The 17776-nt window shown below is 41.5% G+C and overlaps 1 protein-coding gene across 3 annotated transcripts in view; it reads left to right on the forward strand.

Moving 5' to 3' along the window:
• The first annotated feature begins 4473 nt into the window (after positions 1-4473).
• LOC126072191 (zinc finger protein 791-like) overlaps positions 4474-17776 on the forward strand; it is a 39495-nt gene continuing 26192 nt past the window's right edge. The window contains exons 1-2 of one of the 3 annotated variants that reach the window (XM_049876992.1): positions 4474-4899; positions 7563-7759. In XM_049876992.1, coding sequence (XP_049732949.1) covers positions 7757-7759 — 3 coding nt within the window. In that variant the 5' untranslated portion in view covers positions 4474-4899; positions 7563-7756. The remainder of the gene's footprint in view (positions 4900-7562; positions 7760-17776) is intronic. The other 2 variants (XM_049876993.1, XM_049876994.1) reach the window with 2 other exon arrangements.

The raw sequence follows: 17776 nt of genomic DNA on the forward strand, positions 1-17776 counted from the left end.
CTTACTAATGAAGATCAAAGACTACAGCCTTCAGCATGGATTGCACCTCAACATAAAGAAAACAAAAATCCTCACAACTGGACCAATGAGCAACATCATGATAAATGGAGAAAAGATTGAAGTTGTCAAGGATTTCCTTTTACTTGGATCCACAATCAACAGCCATGGAAGCAGCAGTCAAGAAATCAAAAGACGCATTGCATTGGGCAAATCTGTTGCAAAGGACCTCTTCAAAGTGTTGAAGAGCAAAGATGTCACCTTGAAGACTAAGGTGTGCCTGACCCAAGCCATGGTATTTTCAGTTGCATCATATGCACATGAAAGCTGGACAATGAATAAGGAAGACCGAAGAAGAGTTAATGTCTTTGAATTGTGGTGTTGGCGAAGAATATTGAATATACCATGGACTGCCAGAAGAACGAACAAATCTGTCTTGGAAGAAGTACAGCCAGAATGCTCCTTAGAGGCAAGGATGGTAAGACTGCATCTTACATACTTTGGTCATGTTGTCAGGAGGGATCAGTCCCTGGAGAAGGACATCATGCTCAGCAGAGTACAGGGTCAGCAGAAAAGAGGAAGACTCTCAAGGAGGTGGATTGACACAATGGCCACAACAATGAGCTCAAGCATAACAACAAGTGTAAGGATGGCTCAGAACCGGGCAGTGTTTCGTTCTGTTGTGCATAGGGTCGCTATTGGTTGGAACTGACTCGATGGCACCTAACAACAACAACATATATATACATGTATATGTGTACATATACTCATGAAACTACCTTTGAGATCCTCTACTGATACAGCTGCTTCCCTAAGAGATATTGTCCTTGGTAGTAACCAGTTTTGTATTATCCCCAGAGATAGGTTTTGCATGTTCTTGGTCTTCATGTAATTGGAATCATATTGCATGAACTCTGTGGTGTCTGACTTCATTTACTCAACATAATGTCTGTGAGATTTTATCAATGTCCTTACATATAACAATAATTCGTTGCTTGTTTTTTCCTATGTAGTATTACATTGTACAAATATACCACTATATTTTAAAAATCACTTGTTTTAAGGTTTACAACATAATCTAATACATGTATAGTCAAATACCACATGTATGTATATTGTTAGGTGCCATCAAGTCGGTTCTGACTCATAGCAGCCTTATGTACACAGAGCCAAACGCTGCCCAGGGTTGCGCCATCCTCATGATCATTGCTATGCTTTAATCATTGTTGAAGACACTGTGTCAATTCTTCTCATTGAGAGGCATCCTCTTTTTTGCTGACCCTCTACTTTACCAAGCATGATGTCCTTCTCCAGGGACTGGTCCTTCCTGATAACATGTGCAATGTACGTGAAAGGAAGTCTCGTGATCCTCACTTCTAATGGGCATTCTGCTTGTACTTCTTTCAAGACAGATTTGTTTGGTCTTTTGGCAGTCTATGGTATATTCAACATTCTCCCCCAACACCAGAACTCAAAAGCATGAATTCTTCTTTGGTCCTCCTCATTCATTGCCAAGCTTTCGCATGCATATGAGGCGATTGAAAACACCATGACTCCTGTCAGGGGCACCTTAGTTTTTAAAGCGACATCTTTGCTTTTCAACACTTTAAAGAGGTCTTTTGCAACAGATTTGCCCAATGCAATGTGTCCTTTGATTTCTTGACTGCTTCTTCCATGGTGTTGACTGTGGATCCAAGTAAAATGAAATCCACAACAAGGTCAATCTTTTCTCCTTTTATCATGATGTTGCTTATTGGTCCAATTGTGAGAATTTTTGTAATCTATACTAAAGTCTTTGATCCTCACCAGTAAATGCTGTGTTCTCTTCACTTTCAGCAAGAAATGCTGTGTCATCTGCACAACACAGATTGTTGATGCGTCTTCTTCCAATTCTGATGCTACATTCTTCTTCTTATAGTCCAACTTCTCGGATTATTTGCTCAACGTATAGATTGAATAAGTATGGTGAAAGGCTACATCCCTGAGGCACACCTTTCCTGGTTTTCAACCATGCAGTATCTTCTTGTTTTGTCCGAAAGACTGCCTCTTGACCTATGTACAGGTTCCTCATGAGCACAATTAAGTGTTCTGGAATTCCTATTCTTTGCAATGTTATCCATAATTCGTTATGATCCACACAGATGAATGCCTTAGCATAGTGAATAAAACACAGGTAACCATCTTTCTGGTGTTCTCTGCTTTCAGCCAGGATCCATCTGACATCAGCAATGATATCCCCAGTTCCACATCACCTTCTGAATCCTGCTTGAATTTCTGGCAGTTCCCTGTCGATGTACTGCTGCAACCACTTTTGAATGATGTTCAGCAAAATTTTACTTGTGTGTGATATTAATGATATTGTTCGGTACTTTCCACAGTCTGTTGGAGCACCTTTCTTTGAAATGGGTACAACTATGGATGTCTTCCGGTCAGTTGTCCAGGTAGCTGTCTTCCAAATTTCTTGCTGCAGACGAGTGAGCACCTCCAGCTCTGTATCCCTTTGTTAAAACATCTCAATTGGTATTCCATCAATTCCTTAAGCCTTGTTTTTCACCAATGCCTGCAGTAACAAATTATGGATAACATTGCAAAGAATGGGAATTCCGGAACACTTAATTATGCTCATGAGGACCTTGTACATAGACCAAAAGGCAGTCGTGCAAACAGAACAATGGGATACTGTGTGGTTTAAGATCAGGAAAGTTGTGCATCACGGTTGTATTCTTTCATCATACTTATTCAGTCTGTATCCTGTGCAATAATTTGAGAAGCTGGATTATATGAAGAATGGGGCATCAGGACTGGAGGAAGACTCATTAACAACCAATGTTATGCAGATGACACTACCTTGCTTGCTGAAAGTGAAAACACTTGAAGCACTTACTGGTAAAGATCAAAGAGCATAGCCTTCAGTATGGATTACACCTCAACATAAAGAAAATAAAAACCTTCACAACTGGATCAATAAGCAATATGATAAACGGAAAAAAGATTGAGGTTGCCAAAAATTTCATTTTACTTATATCTACAATCAACACCGTGGAAGCAGCAATCAAGAAATCATAGGATGCACCGCACTGAGCAAATCTGCTGCAAAAGACCTCTTTAAAAATGTTAGAAAGCAAAGATGTCACCTTGAGGACTAATGTGTGACTCACCAAAGCCATGATGTTTTTCATCTCCTCATTTACATGCAAAAGCTGTACCATGGATAAGGAAAACCAAAGAATAATTGATGCTTTTGAATGATGGTGTTGGTGAGGAATATTGAAGACTATACCATGGAACGCCAAAAGAACGAACAAATCTGTCTTGGAAGAGGTACAGCCAGAATGCTCCTTTGAAGCAAGGATGGCAAGACTTCATCTCACATACTTTGGACATTTTATCAGGAAGCATCAGTCACTGGGGAAGGACATCATGCTTGGTAAAGTAGAAGGTCATCGAAAAACAGGAAGACCCTCAATGAGATGGTTTGACACAGTGGCTGCAACAATGGGCTCAAGCATAACAAGGATTGTGAGGATGGTGCAGGACAAGGCAGTGTTTCCTTCTGTTGTATGTAGGGTCGCTACGAGTCAGAACGAACTCGATGGCACGTGACAACAACATATATAATAGATTACAATACAAACATTAATTTTTAAAATATAGTGGTATGTTTATACAATGCAGTACTATATTAGCAGCAAGCAAGGAGCAAATTACTGTCATATGTAACAACACTGATAAAATCTCACAGACATTATGTTGAGTTGATGAAGTCAGACACTACAGAGTTCATGCAGTTTGATTCCAATTATATGAAGGCCAAGAGTGTGCAAAACCTGTCTCTGGGAATAACAGAACACTAGTAAAAATTCATCACATTGTACACTTAGGATTACTTTATGCAATTTAGTATATGTGTGTTATGCCTGGTTAAAAAAAAAAAAAAAGCTGTTTATAATAGTCATTCTTGAAAGTACTTCACCGTTTACATACCTCTCCTCACAAGGACTGCCTTTTCCTCTGGAACACCTCTCTATGTTCCTCAGCTCTTGGAGTGATCAGATTGGGTTTGCACAGTCAGTGCCCTGTTCCAGGGTGAAGATGTGTGATATGCGAGAGAAGACAAACTGTGAACGGAAGTCAGTACTTCAGACTTTCAGGATTCTAAATAAAAATGGGCAAGTATTTATGAGAACTAAACAAATTATTTCTCCAAAGAACATCGCAAATTTTTTTCAAATGGCCAAATATACAAATACCAACTTTCTCTGATCCCCAATTATATTAGAAAGCTTTGCCTACTGAAATCCCCCTTGAAGCCTATATACGCATTTCAGAAAAATCTATGCTTTTCTCTACAGAGCAAATGAGGACATCAGTGGGCGGTTCCCAAGTCCGAGGGGAAGCCACGAAACCCCACGGTCACTAGATGGAGCCCTCTGGGTGGCGCACGGAATCCCTCCCCTTCAACACCGAGCGGCGCAGACCCGGAAGCGGAAATGTGCGTCCTCTGCTGGCCTCCCCGTTTGGTCGCAGTCCTGCTCGGGCTTGGAGTGGTGGTGTGTCTGTCGGTCTCTTTCCTGGTCCGGCTCTCCTGTCTCGGGGTCTACGGGCGCTGGTCCAGGTGAACTGCGCAGTGCTGGCCTCGCCGCCCTCCCTGGGCTGCTCTAGAGCCGCGCGACTTCCTGTGGCCGTGCTGTGCCCGGGGCCTCCCCCCGCAGCCGCCTCTTTTCTGCTACGGCCGCCGCCGTTCCCCCCGCCCGCCCCGTCTTTCCTGCAGTCTCCGCCTCCGCTGCCGCTTTCCTGCGCCCACCGCCTGGTCAAAAACCCTGCCACCTTGCCCGCGCCCTCCTGGACCGCAGCTGTTTTCTGCACGGCCTGGGCTGTACTTTTCTCTCGGTGCGTTAACAGGTAAAATCGTGTCAATCCTCGCTAAGCTATAGTATGGTTCCCAGACCAGCAGTGTCAGCTTCACTGGGCGTTTGTGAGAAATACAGAGTCATGAGCCTGATAGAGGCCCAGGGTAGTTGGTCTGAGTCTGCATGCCCTGCTCCCCGCTCCAGTCCGATGCTCACCTTGCTTCCGTTTGTTTTCTGTGTTTCATAAAGCCGGACTTTTGTTAAGTATTGCGGAGCAGACAAAAAGTTAAGTTTATGATGAGGCATATATCCTCCCGCTACTTTAATGGTTATAGGTATTTAAAGTAGATAAGGAATTAAGAATCATGAGCTGGAACAAGTACGTGCATTTAAAAAAATTTTTTTTAAGGAGTATATTTATCCCTATTTCAGGAGGAAAATATTTAATAGGCGCATGTCGAGGAATTTCTTTGGCTGTAGGACATTTTCGTCATGATTGTGTGGGAAACAGTATGGCCAACCCTAGTCGGTCTGCTGTAAAATGTAATGTGGCTGAAAAAGCTTAATATAGGCCGTGACCAATTTATACAGGTCACACACCCAGTCTTTCTCCAAGATCTTAATGCCTGGCTGAAAGAACATCTGTGCAGCATTGGATGCTGGTGAGCCAGCCACAATTTTTGCTGCCAAAGAGCCACCCTTCTTAATAGGTTGAAAGCTTCTTGGAGTAAAAGTAATGTATATTCCCAATATTCCCAATGTTAGAACTTCAAATATTAGGAATGAGGGCAAAATGGAGGCATGTATAATGAAACTAATCTAAGCCTTAAACAGATCCTAGAGAGTCAGCCAGGCTACAGTGTTGCAAAATGTACTTCATCCTTTGTGTAATAATTATGTTAGGAGGTATTCTTGTTTAGATTAATGTGAACGTGCAACTGTTAGAAAGTCATGATTTATAGTAAGTAATTTTGAACATAAGGTAAAGCTTAAATTGATGAGTAACGTGTGGCATCCATAACATGACTGGAGAATGTTTCTTTTTAAGCCAAACGTAATAATGTAGAATGAAGATAATAGTATGTGTATATCAAACCTAACGCATGTAAGAGGAATAAAAGAGTATAATTTTATATACGACAAAAGAGGTGAAAATGTATAGATGCTAGAGTCAAGCAGCAGCTGCAAATATCTCAAAAATTTAAAGCGTCTAAATTTTAAAGTGTCCTGTTTGAAAAATCATTACTTCCTTCAGTGTCATTAGCAAATCTCATTATTTTTACTATATAGAATTATAATTTACCAGAATTTTTGTTATGCAATCGCCCTTTTCTTTTTTGTATGTTAATAACATAGTGATCCGGATCCAATTACCTTGAAAAGTCCATTCTTTCCACATTGTAGTTGCTCAAATGCAATTTTATTTGTCTAGGCCTAAGGTTCACGGTGAGTCGGAATCGACTCCACAGAACACAATGATGACAACAACAGGTTGGCATTAAATTTGGAGATACCCACGTACCTCCCTATCTCCCCATAGTAACTACATTTCTCTCCTTTTACGTACACACTTAGACCAAGAGACTGTTTCTTTTTTTGTTTGTTTTAATGGTGTCATTTCATGCTATCTGTTTTGTGTGTGTGGTAAAAAATATACAACAAAACTTGCTATTTCAACCATTTTTACAAGTAAGATTCAGTAACATTAATTTCTTTGACCATGTGTGTGACCATCACCACTATCAGTATCTAGGTTTTTCCATCACTCTTAGCAGAAACTTGGTGCTTCTTAAGCATTAACTCCACTCTTCCCTCTAAACTGCTGCTGGTAACCAACCATTTGGTCTATATATTTGCCTATTCTAGACATTTAAGTGGGATTGTACAATATTTGTCTTTTTGTATCTGGTTTATTTCACTTAGCATAGTGTTTTCAAAGCTTACCCAGGTCGTAGCATTTATCAGAACTTCATTGTTTTTATTACTGGATGATGTTCTATTGTGTGGATATACTACATTTTGGTTATTCATGTAGTTTGAGAGTCTACATATCTCTAACAAGCTCCCAGTTTATGCTGAAAATAGTGTACAAATAAAGGTGTGAATTAAAATTAGTGCTTTTAGAGAAAACAGTAAAAAGAAAGATCATACTGAAAGGGAAGACCCTGGTATAATGGTCATGCAAGAGAGAGAACATTTATATTAAGATCAAGAAATAAAGGAGTAAGAGTCAGCTGCATGGGGATGGGGGGAAGTGGGAACTGGTTTAGCTGCAAATAATTAAAAATCAATAAAACATGCTCCCATGTTGATCTCAAATAACAGTGTGTGTGTTGATCCACAAGGGGCCGAATTATGTAGGCAAACACACTAACTCATGCTTGGTCTCCTGAGTCCCTGGAGAAAATCAGGTTCAAGTTTTCCAGCCTTGCCATGGATGGTTCTCATGCTCTAAGCCTGTATACGCATATATATGAGTTAATCCCTCCACCTGTGATCTTGTTGCCAAAAGGAAGAGGCTCTGTAGCTGCGTGAATAATGTAGGTGTGTCCCCTGGAAGGCTGGAGCCTGTTCTGCCTTAAATGCAAATGGACCTAGGGTAGAGCACTGCCTTGAGACTAGGAGGAAGTCCTGCCAAGGAAAGAGTGGAAGGTCAAGACCCTGTCACTCTCTCCTTACTCAACACTGTCTCCTCCCCATCTTCTTCCATTTCAGGTCACAGGTGTGACACAGAACTAGACCAGTTTAGGCAGTTGGGTACCTACAACGACCATCTTCTATATCCTTGCTATCACAAGTAAGGGTATCTACTGCTCTGACTGGCTGCTTCCACTCCCACCGCTCTTACCTACGTGGCTTCTTGGGCTCACAGAGAACATTTACTTAACTTCCAGAAGTTGTGCCAGGAAATGGTAAGTACCACAGAATACTGGGTAATTCTTAGTATAAGGGGGTGAGGCTAAATATGATTTGGTGGGGGACCTGCTATGTGCTCTGCACTCTGTGTTTCTTCCGTGAGGTAAAAGGTCGCAGAGGAGGCCAAGAGACTCAATCCTAAGTGGCAACCTAAGGTCCTGCTCCACCTCCACTGGGCCCTTCCTGTATATATATGTGGTTTTTCAAGCCTTGGATGCCTGCGGTTACCTTCCACATGTAACTCTCAGAGCTGGCACCATGGGGCCTTAATGTCCCCACCCTGGGCCTCAGTGCTCTGTGTTGGATAACAGAATCTCATGAGCAGAGCCTGAAGATGGTGCAGCTCTGGCTGAGGAGACTGAGCCCTAGGCCTTCCAGAGCCATCCTTGTGCCATCACTGCAAACAGTGTTCTTGGCTTCCCCCAGGCACTGAAGGCTTTTCATTGCAGTTCTGAAGCTATAGCTCCACCTCTTACATGGGGTAAAGAAAGGGAGAGAGAGTTATTCAAGGAAGAATGTTGACTCTTTGTGGGTCCTGTGTGGGGCTTGGCACTCTTGTGACCTCACCAAAGAAATGAGGCAGGAGAATGAGTCCAGCTGGATCATGTCTGGAGTCTCCAAGACCATCATTTTTCCAGTGGGAATGGTTTTGCTTGAGCCTTTCAGGTGTATGAGAAGCATGATACCCAATCCAGGTCCCCGTCCTCCCAGGCTGTCTGTGCCTATAGCTAGTATCACATTTCTAAAAATTTTGACTCCTCAGCACAGTCTTGGATTAAAATCTAAAGTTAAAGTGTTCTTTTTTTGCTAAAGCAGCTCAGGATATGAAATGGTGATACCGTCCTGCCTGGCCGGCAGTCAGGGCCAGCATCACAGGTGTAATCCGGAGTCACGGGGGTAAAATAGCTCCTAAAGTCTCTTGAAAAGGCTTGGTTTGAATTCCAAAAAAATAGGCAGCAGAAGCCAGGTTGATTGGACTAAAGGTTTTTAATTAGGTCAAACTTAGATACAGAAGGGCTGCGCACATTCCCATGAGTGAAGCCGGAGAGTGCTGGTCTTTAACTTAGGGCATGATACTGGCCTGCATCTGGGGCCTTTGGTCTACTAGTTACATACTCAAAGAGTGGGTGAATTAGAGTGGGGAAAAGGAATGTGACACCAGCACTACAGGAGGACCACCACAGGAGAAAGGGAAGGGAAGTAAAGCCTGAAAACCAGGTGTGGGGTGAAGGGAGTGGCCCTGAGGGGAAGAGTTTGGTTAACGTCCTTGTGTAACTACTGACAGGGTTACTGTCCGGTCAGCCGCTCTCGTTCAGTCTGAGTCCATCATGGGCAGGATCCATATGGAATATGTCTAACACCCCACAATCCACCCCTTTCCTGCCTGGGTCTTACAATTTCACGTGCATAGCTCTCCCCTTGAACTTCCCTGAGCCTGCAGGGACGTGGGGGAAATGAGTGTAGGGCTCCCGTCTCTACTTTGTTAAAGCATTGCAAACATACGCCACACCAGCAATATAAGGAAGTTCAAAAAATAATTCTACCTATTATGATGGAAGAAGTTTGAATAGTAATTTGTTTCACCATGTTTCCCACCCAGCAACCACCCCTTGATCTCCATCCTCCAGGTGTCATCCCCCGTATGTTCTGTGCAATCAAGTTGGGTTTGTAAGTGAACAAGCGAGTGGCTTACAGGGCTGCATTATCAGAATATATACACAGCATTCAATTGTTAATAACGTACAGGTGTCTTCTTGGGCTGTCATTATCATGTTCAAAGCTATTCTGTTCTGGAGTACACCTTTCTGAAGACAGCATTTCTTCATTGAGAGCAGCAAGCCTGTGTTCAGTGTCATTTAGCGGAGTGGTGATGAACTTTTGTAGCATCTTAATTTTGATTATAACATATTGGTGACGTGGTATGTATATACATACACATGTACATATGTATGCGCAAGCATGCATATGAACCAATAGAAAACACCATGGCATGGCTTGGGTCAGGCCTGCCTTAGTATTCAAGGTGACATCTTTGCTTTTTAACACTTTAAAGAGGTGTTTTTTTTTTTTTAGCAGATTTGCCCAATGAAGTGTGTCATTTGCTTTTTTTTTTATTGTGCTTTAAGTGAAAGTTTATAATTCAAGTCAGTTTCTCATACAAAAACTTACACACACATTTTTATGTAACCCTAGTTGCTCTCCCTACAAGGTGATGGCACATTTCTCTCCATGCTGTATTTCTTGTGGCCATTCAGCCAGCTCCTGTCCCCATCTCAGATAGGGGCTGCCCACATAGGCTTATGTGTCTACTTGCGTGAAAAAGCACACTCCTCACCAGTATCATTTTATGTCTTATACTCCAGTCTAATCTTTGAAGAGTTAGCTTTGAGAATGGTTTTAGTTTTAGGCTAACAGAGATTCCAGGGGCAGTGACCTCTGGGGTCCTTCTAGTCTCAGTGAGACCATTAAGTCTGGTCTTTTTACTTGAATTTCAGGTTTGCATCCTACTTTTCTCCTGCTCCATCAAGGATTCTCTGTTATGTTCACTGTCAGAGCAGTCATTAGTGATAACTGGGGACCATCTAGTTCTTCCGGTCTCAGGCTGATGGAGTCTCTGGTTTATGTGGCCCTTTCTTTCTCTTGGGCTCATATTTTCCTTGTGTCTTTGCTGTTCTTCATTCTCCTTTGCTCCAGTTCGGTTGTGACCAATAGAAGCATCTTAGATGGCCACTTGCTAGCTTCTAAGACCCCAGATGCCACTTACCAAAGTGGGATGCAGAATGTTTTCTTAATAGATTTTATTATGCCATTTGACCTAGATGTCCCCTGAAACCATGGTCCCCGGACGCCTGCCCCTGCTACTCTGTCCCTCAAAGTCTTTGGTTGTATTCAGGAAACTTCTTAGCTTTTGGGTCAGTCCAGTTGTACTGAGTTACCCTGTATTGTGTGTTGTCCTTCCCTTTCATCTAAAATAATTCTTGTCTTCTATCTAATTGGTGAATACCCCTCTCCCTCCCTCCCTACCCTCATAACCATCAAAGAATGTTTTGTTCTGTGTTTAAACCTTTTCTTGAGTTTTTATAATAGTGGTCTCATACAACATTTGTCCTTTTGCAATTGATTAATTTCAGCATAATGCGTTCCAGATTCCTCCATGTTTTGTGAAGTTTCACAGATTTATCGTTGTTCTTTATGGTTGCTTAGTATTCCATTGTGTGAATATACCATAATTTGTTCATACATTCATCCATTGATGGGCACCTTGGTTGTTTCCATATTTTTGCTATTGTGAACAGTGCTGTAGTGAACATGTGTGTGCATGTATCTATCTGTTCATGGGAAGGCTCTTATTTGTCTAGGATGTATTCCAAGAAGTGGAATTGCTGGGTCATATGATAGTTCTATTTCTAGCTTTTTAAGGAAGTGACAAATCGATTTCCGAAGTGTTTGTACCATTTGACATTCCCATCAGCAGTGTGTAAGTGTTCTAGTCTGTCCACAACCTCTCCAACATTTATTATTTTGTGTTTTTTGGATTATTGCCAGCTTTTTTTGAGGTGAGATGGTATCTCATTGTAGTTTTGATTTGCATTTCTCTCATGGCTAATGACTGTGAGCATTTCTTCATGTATCTGTTAGCTGCCTGAATGTCTTTTTTGGTGAAGTGCCCGTTCATATCCTTTGCCCATTTGTTAGTTGGGTTGTCTTTTTGTTGTAGAGGTATTAGATTTTCTTGTAGATTTTAGAGATTAGACCCTGATCAGATATATTGTAGCCAAAAATTTTTTCCCAGTTTGTAGGTTGTCTTTTTACTCTTTTGGTGAAATCTTTGGATGAGCGTAAGTGTGTGATTTTTAGGAGTTCCCAGTTTAGTTTCTCTTCTGGTGTTTGTGCATTGTTAGTAATGTTTTATATACTGTTTATGCCATGTATTAGGGCTCCTAGCATTGTCCCTGTTTTTTCTTCCATGATCTTTATCATTTTAGATTTCATATTTAGGTCTTTGATCCATTTTTAGTTTTTGTGCACAGTGTGAGGTACGGGTCTTGTTTCATTGTTTTGCTGATGGATATCCAGTTATGCCAGCACCATTGGTTAAAGAGACTGTCTTTTCCCCATTTAATGGACTTTGGGCCTCTGTCAAATATCAGCTGCCTATGAGCAGTGGATGAATTTATGTTTGGATTCTCAATTGTGTTCCACCAGTCTATTTGTCTGTTGTTGTACCAGTACCAGGCTGTTTTGTCTACTGTGGTAGTATAATAGGCTCTAAAATCAGGTGGTGTGAGACCTCCCAATTTGTTCTTCTTTTTTCAGTAACGCTTTACTTATCCAGAGCCTCTTCCCTTGTCGTATGAAGTTGGTGATTTGTTCCGCATCTGATTAAAAAATGCCATTGGAATTTGGGTCAGGATTACGTTGTATCTGTAGATTGCTTTAGGAAACCCTGGTGGGGTAGTGGTTAAGTGCTACAGCTGCCAACCTAGAGGTCGGCAGTTCCGATCCGCCAGGCGCTCCTCGGAAACTCTATGGGGCAGTTCTACTCTGTCCTATAGGGTCACCATGAGTCGGAATCGACTCGTCGGCAGTGGGTTTGTTTTTTTTTGATAGACCGCTTGGGGTGGAATAGACATTTTCACAACGTTGAATCTTCCTATACATGAGTAAGGTATGTTTTTCCACTTACGTGGGTCTCTTTTGGCTTTTTACCATTTCAAGAGGTATCATATGATCCAGAACCAATGGTACTGAAAGAAGTCCAAGCTGCACTGAAGTCATTGGTAAAAAAAAAAAAAACAAGACTCTAAGAATTGATGAAATATCAACTGAGATGTTTCAACAAATGGATGCAGAATTGGATGTGCTCACTCGTCTATGCCAAGAAATTTGGAAGACAGCTACCTGGCCAACCGACTGGAAGAGATCCATATTTATGCCTATTCCCAAGAAAGGTGATCAAACCGAATGTGGACATTATCAAGCAATATCAATATCACATGCAAGCAAAACTTTGCTGAAGATCATTCAAAAGCAACTGCAGCAGTATATTAACAGGGAACTGCCAGAAATTTAGGCTGGTTTCAGAAGAGGACATGGAACCAGGGATATCATTGCTGATGTCAGATGGATCCTGGCTGAAAACAGAGAATATCAGAAGGACGTTTACCTTTGATTTATTCACTATGCAAAGGCATTTGACTGTGTGAATCATAAGAAATTATGGATCATTATGTGAAGAATGGGAATTCCAGAACACTTAATTGTGCTCGTGAGAAACCTGTACACAGATCAAAAGGCAGTTGTTCGGACAGAACAAGGGGATACTGAGTGGTTTAAAGTTAGGAAAGGTGTGTGTTGGGTTGTATCCTTTCACCATACATGTTCAGTCTGTATGCTGAGCAAATAATCCAAAAAGCTGGACTATATGAAGAGGAATGGGGCATCAGGATTGGCGGAAGACTCATTAACAGCCTGTATTACGCAGATGACACAACCTTGCTTGCTGAAAGTGAAGAGGACATGAGCACTTAATAATGAAGATCAAAGACCACAGCCTTCAGTAGGGATTACGCGTCAACATAAAACAAAAATCCTCACCACTGGACCAATAAGCCACATCATGACAAATGGGGAAAAGATTGAAGTTGTCAAGGATTTCATTTTACTTGGATCTACAATCAACCCCCATGGAAGCAGCAATCAAGAAATCAAAAGACACATTACATTGGGTAAATCTGCTGCAAAGGACCTCTTTAAAGTGTCGAAAAGCAAAGATGTCACCTTGAAGACTAAGGTGCACATGACCGAACCCATGGTATTTTCAGTCGCTGCAGTGGGTTTTATCATATGCACGTGAAAGCTGGACAGTGAATAAGGAAGACGGAAGAAGAACTGACAGCTCTGAATTGTGGTGTTGGCGAAGAATATTGAATATACCATGGACTGCCAAAAGAACAAAGAAACCTGTCTTGGAAGAAGTATAACGAAAATGCTCCTTAGAAGCAAGGATGGTGAGACTGCATCTTACATACTTTGGACATGTTGTCAGGAGGGATCAGTCCCTGGAGAAGGACATCATGCTTGGCAAAGTAGAGGGTCATCAAAAAAGAGGAAGACCCTCAATGAGATGGATTGACACAGTGGTTGCAACAATGGGCTCAAGCATAACAAGAATTGTAAGGATGGCGCAGGACTGGGCTGTATTTCATTCTGTGGTATATAGGGTCGCTATGAGTCGGAACTGACTCAACGGAACCTAACAACAACGGCTTTATGGTCAGAAAAGATGCTTTGTGATATTTTGATGTTTTGGATCCTGTTAAGGCTTGCTTTATGGCCTAATATGTGGTGTATTCTGGAGAATGTTCCATGTGCGTTGGAAAAGAAAGTATACTTGGCTGCTCTTCGGTGGAGTGTTCTTTATATGTCTATGAGGTCAAGTTGGTTGATTGTGGCATTTAGATCTCTCATGTCTTTATTGATCTTCTTTTTGGATGTTCTGTCCACCAAAAGTGGTGTGTTGAAGTCTTGTACTATTATCATGGAGCTGTCTATCTCTCTTTTCAGTGCTGTTAGAGTTTTATGTATTTTGGAGCCCTGGTCTTGGGTGTGTCAATATTTATTGTGGTTCTGTCCTCCTGGTGTATTGACCCTTTAATCATTATACAGCATCCTGCCTTATCCTTTGAGGTGGATTTTACTTTAAAGTCTATTTTGTGGAAATTAATATGGCCACTCCTGCTCTTTTTTGATTGTTGTTTGCTTGAAATATTTTTTTCTGTCCTTTGAGTTTCAGTTTGTTGTGTGTCTTTAAGTCTAAGATGTGTCTCTTGTAGGCACCATATATATGAATCGTGTTTTTTTTTTAATCCATTCTGCCACTCTCTTTATTTGCCCATTTAGTCCATTTATATTCAGTGTAATTATTGATGGGTATGAGTTTAACGCTGTCATTTTTATGTCTTTTTTTGTGTGTTGTTGGGTTTCTTTGTTCCACTTAATTTTCTGAGCTGAGTCATTTTTATGTATTTTCTTTTCCTCTTTTTCACTGTTGTTGATTTTGTATTTGCTGAGTCTTTACGTTTTTCCTTTTTTTTAGTTGGATATGTAGGATCGTTAGTTTCCTTCATGGCTACCTTAATATTACCACTATTCTAAGTTTAAACCAATCTCTTATTTCCTTATATCACCTTGACTTCCTCTGCATATGAAAGATCTATGACTACATTTTTTAGTGCCTTTTTATTTTTATGTTGTCATCTTTTACATAATGACATCTATTACCCTGTTCTGAGCATTTTAGCTTTGATTTATGTTTGTGATTTTGCTATCTGGGTTGATACCTGGTTGCTCTCTTTTGTATTCTAGTTTTGGATTATTACCTGATGTTACTGACTTTCTAACCAGAGGACTCCCTTCAGTATTTCTTGTAATTTGGTTTGGTTTTTGCAGATTCCCGAAACTAAATGTTTGTCTGGAAATGTCCTAATTTCACCATCACATATGAGAGACAGTTCTGCTGGATGTATAATTCTTGGCTGCCAATTTTTTTTCCTTCAAGGCTCTATATATGTCATCCCATTGCTTTCTTGGCTATGTGGTATCTGCTGAGTAGTCCGAGCTTAGTCTTTGACTCTCCTTTGCAGGTGACTTTTCATTTATCCCTAGCCACTCTTAAAATTCTCTCTTTATCTTTGGTTTTGGCAAGTTTGATTATAATATGTCTTGGTGAATTTCTTTTGGGATCTCCCTTGTGTGGGGTTCGATTAGCATCTTTGATAGATATCTTCTCATCTTTCATCATATCAGGGAAGTTTTCTGCCAACAAATCTTCAACAGTTCTCTCTCTGTTTTCTGTTATCCCCCGCCCCTTTCTGGTATCCAATCTTACGTAAATTATTCCTCTTGATAGAGTCCCACATAATTCTTAGGTTTTCTTCATTTTTTTTAATTCTTTTTTTTTTTTTTTTTATTTTTCCCCAAATATGTTGGTGTCAAGGGCTTTGTCTTCAGTCTCACTAATTCTGACTTCCATTACTTCAATTCTGCTCTCTATTGAATTGTCTCTGAAATTTCATTGTTAATCTTCTCAGTTTCTGTTTGCTGTCTTTCTGTGGATTCCTACAGCTTATTAAATTTGTCATTATGCTCTTGTCAAATATGCTTAAGTTCCTCTAATGCATTGTCTTTGTGCTGTTTGGCATGTTCTGCATTTTCCCTGATCTCCTTCCTGACCTCTTGAAGAGTTCTGTATATGAACCTTTTGTATTCTGCCTCTGGTAATTCTGGAGCTGGCTAAAGCCATCATGATCTGCCTCTTTATTTGATGTGGCATTGACTGTTGTCTCCGAGCCATCAGTAAGTTAAATTGTATTTATTTAATTTTGCTTACAGTGCCCAAGCTTCCTGTTTTGTTTTGATATCCCCAAATAGGGTGCTCGAGCGAGCTTAGTTTGATTTTCAGCATGTTTGAAGCTCTAATGTCCTGTCACCAGGTGGTTAGAGCTCTTACTAGGTATGTGAGCCCAGGAGTCCATTCACTTTTCTTGTATGGATTCAGCTCAGGTATCCACATAGTCACCAAGTGTTTGAGGAAGGTCTCACTTACAGTCCTAGATGAGCAGGGGTGATTGGTGTAGGCACAGGTATCTGGCTGCAGTAGGGGGTCATATGCTGAGCAAGGCAGGGGACTGACAACCACCCAAGTGTCTGTGAGGAAAGCGTGTCCCTGTTCCCTAGAGTACGTAGGTGGATGGGTTTTACATCCAGACTATGGGCACCCAGTGCTGTTGGCTGTAAGGACTGGGAGGCACTGCTTATTCTTGGACCCCTGTTGTGGGTGGCTAGGTGTTATGGGTGGAGCCATCAGTCTTCAGGCCCCTGATGTGGGTAGGTGAGGAGCCTACTTAATAGGCAGAGTGTTGTCAAATGACAGGAACCTGAGACTTCACCATGTAGTTGAAACAGTTGGACTTCATGTATATACCCTGCTGTACTATGCTAATGAGGGCCTATGCTGCTGAAATGGGCCCACACAGATCTATGCAGGAGTGAAAGGTATTCAGAGTCTGTAGCCCCCTTATGCCTGTGCCTAGGCAAAGGAGCTGTTTCTGCCCTGAATTCCCAGTTTAGGGGAGCCGGCAGATTATTTTTTCCCTGGTTGTTAATTTGTTCCCTTTCCAAGGCTGGGAGAATGACTTAGGGCAAGCACAGGGTCCTTCTTCTGGCCCAGTGGGTACAGCCGACTGGGACCCAGCGCAGAGCGGGAAGGGAGCAGGTAAGTGGGAGAGAGGTTTTTCCCTAAGAGATATTTTTGGATCGCGGTAGGTTAGATGCAGGTACTTATTTGCTGATTGAGGTCCACTTCTTGTTTGTTCTGGAGGGTTGAGCAGACTTGCCGCTGTTTGGCCTCTCCTGATGTGGAAAACATGTACCAAATGCCTCTGCTTGCCTCACTGTGCTTGTGGCAGAGGAATTGGCCTGCGGGGTTCCGGTTTCCTCCAGGTGAGGTCTGGCAACTCGTTGAGTCTGATTCCTCAACTCCCCCTTTGATGTTCAGGGCTCCTAGCTTGTCATGTATAATCGATTCACTTGTTTTTTCAGGTCTTTGTTGTAGGTAGTGGGTTTTTGGGTTGTTGTAAGAACGACCACAGGAAGTATCTGACTACTAGACCATCTTGGCCCCACCTCTTGTTTTATTTTTTTGACTGCTGCTTCCATGAATGTTGATTGTGGATCCAAGTAAAACTGAAATTCTTGAGAACTTCAGTCTTTTCTCCATTTACATTATGTTGCTTATTGGTCCAGTGGTAAGGATTTTTGTTTACTTTATGTTGAGTTGTAATCCATACTGAAGGCTGTGGTCTTTGATCTTCATCGATAAGCACTTAAGAGCTCTTCACTTTCAGCAAACAAGATTGTTTCATCTACATAACGCAGGTCGTTAATGAGTCTTTCTCTGTTCCTTATGCCATGTTCTTCTTCATGTAGTCCAGCTTCTCGGATTATTTGCT

The sequence above is a fragment of the Elephas maximus genome, chromosome 3 (genome assembly GCF_024166365.1).
Source record: "Elephas maximus indicus isolate mEleMax1 chromosome 3, mEleMax1 primary haplotype, whole genome shotgun sequence".
In the NCBI taxonomy this organism is placed as follows: domain Eukaryota; kingdom Metazoa; phylum Chordata; class Mammalia; order Proboscidea; family Elephantidae; genus Elephas; species Elephas maximus.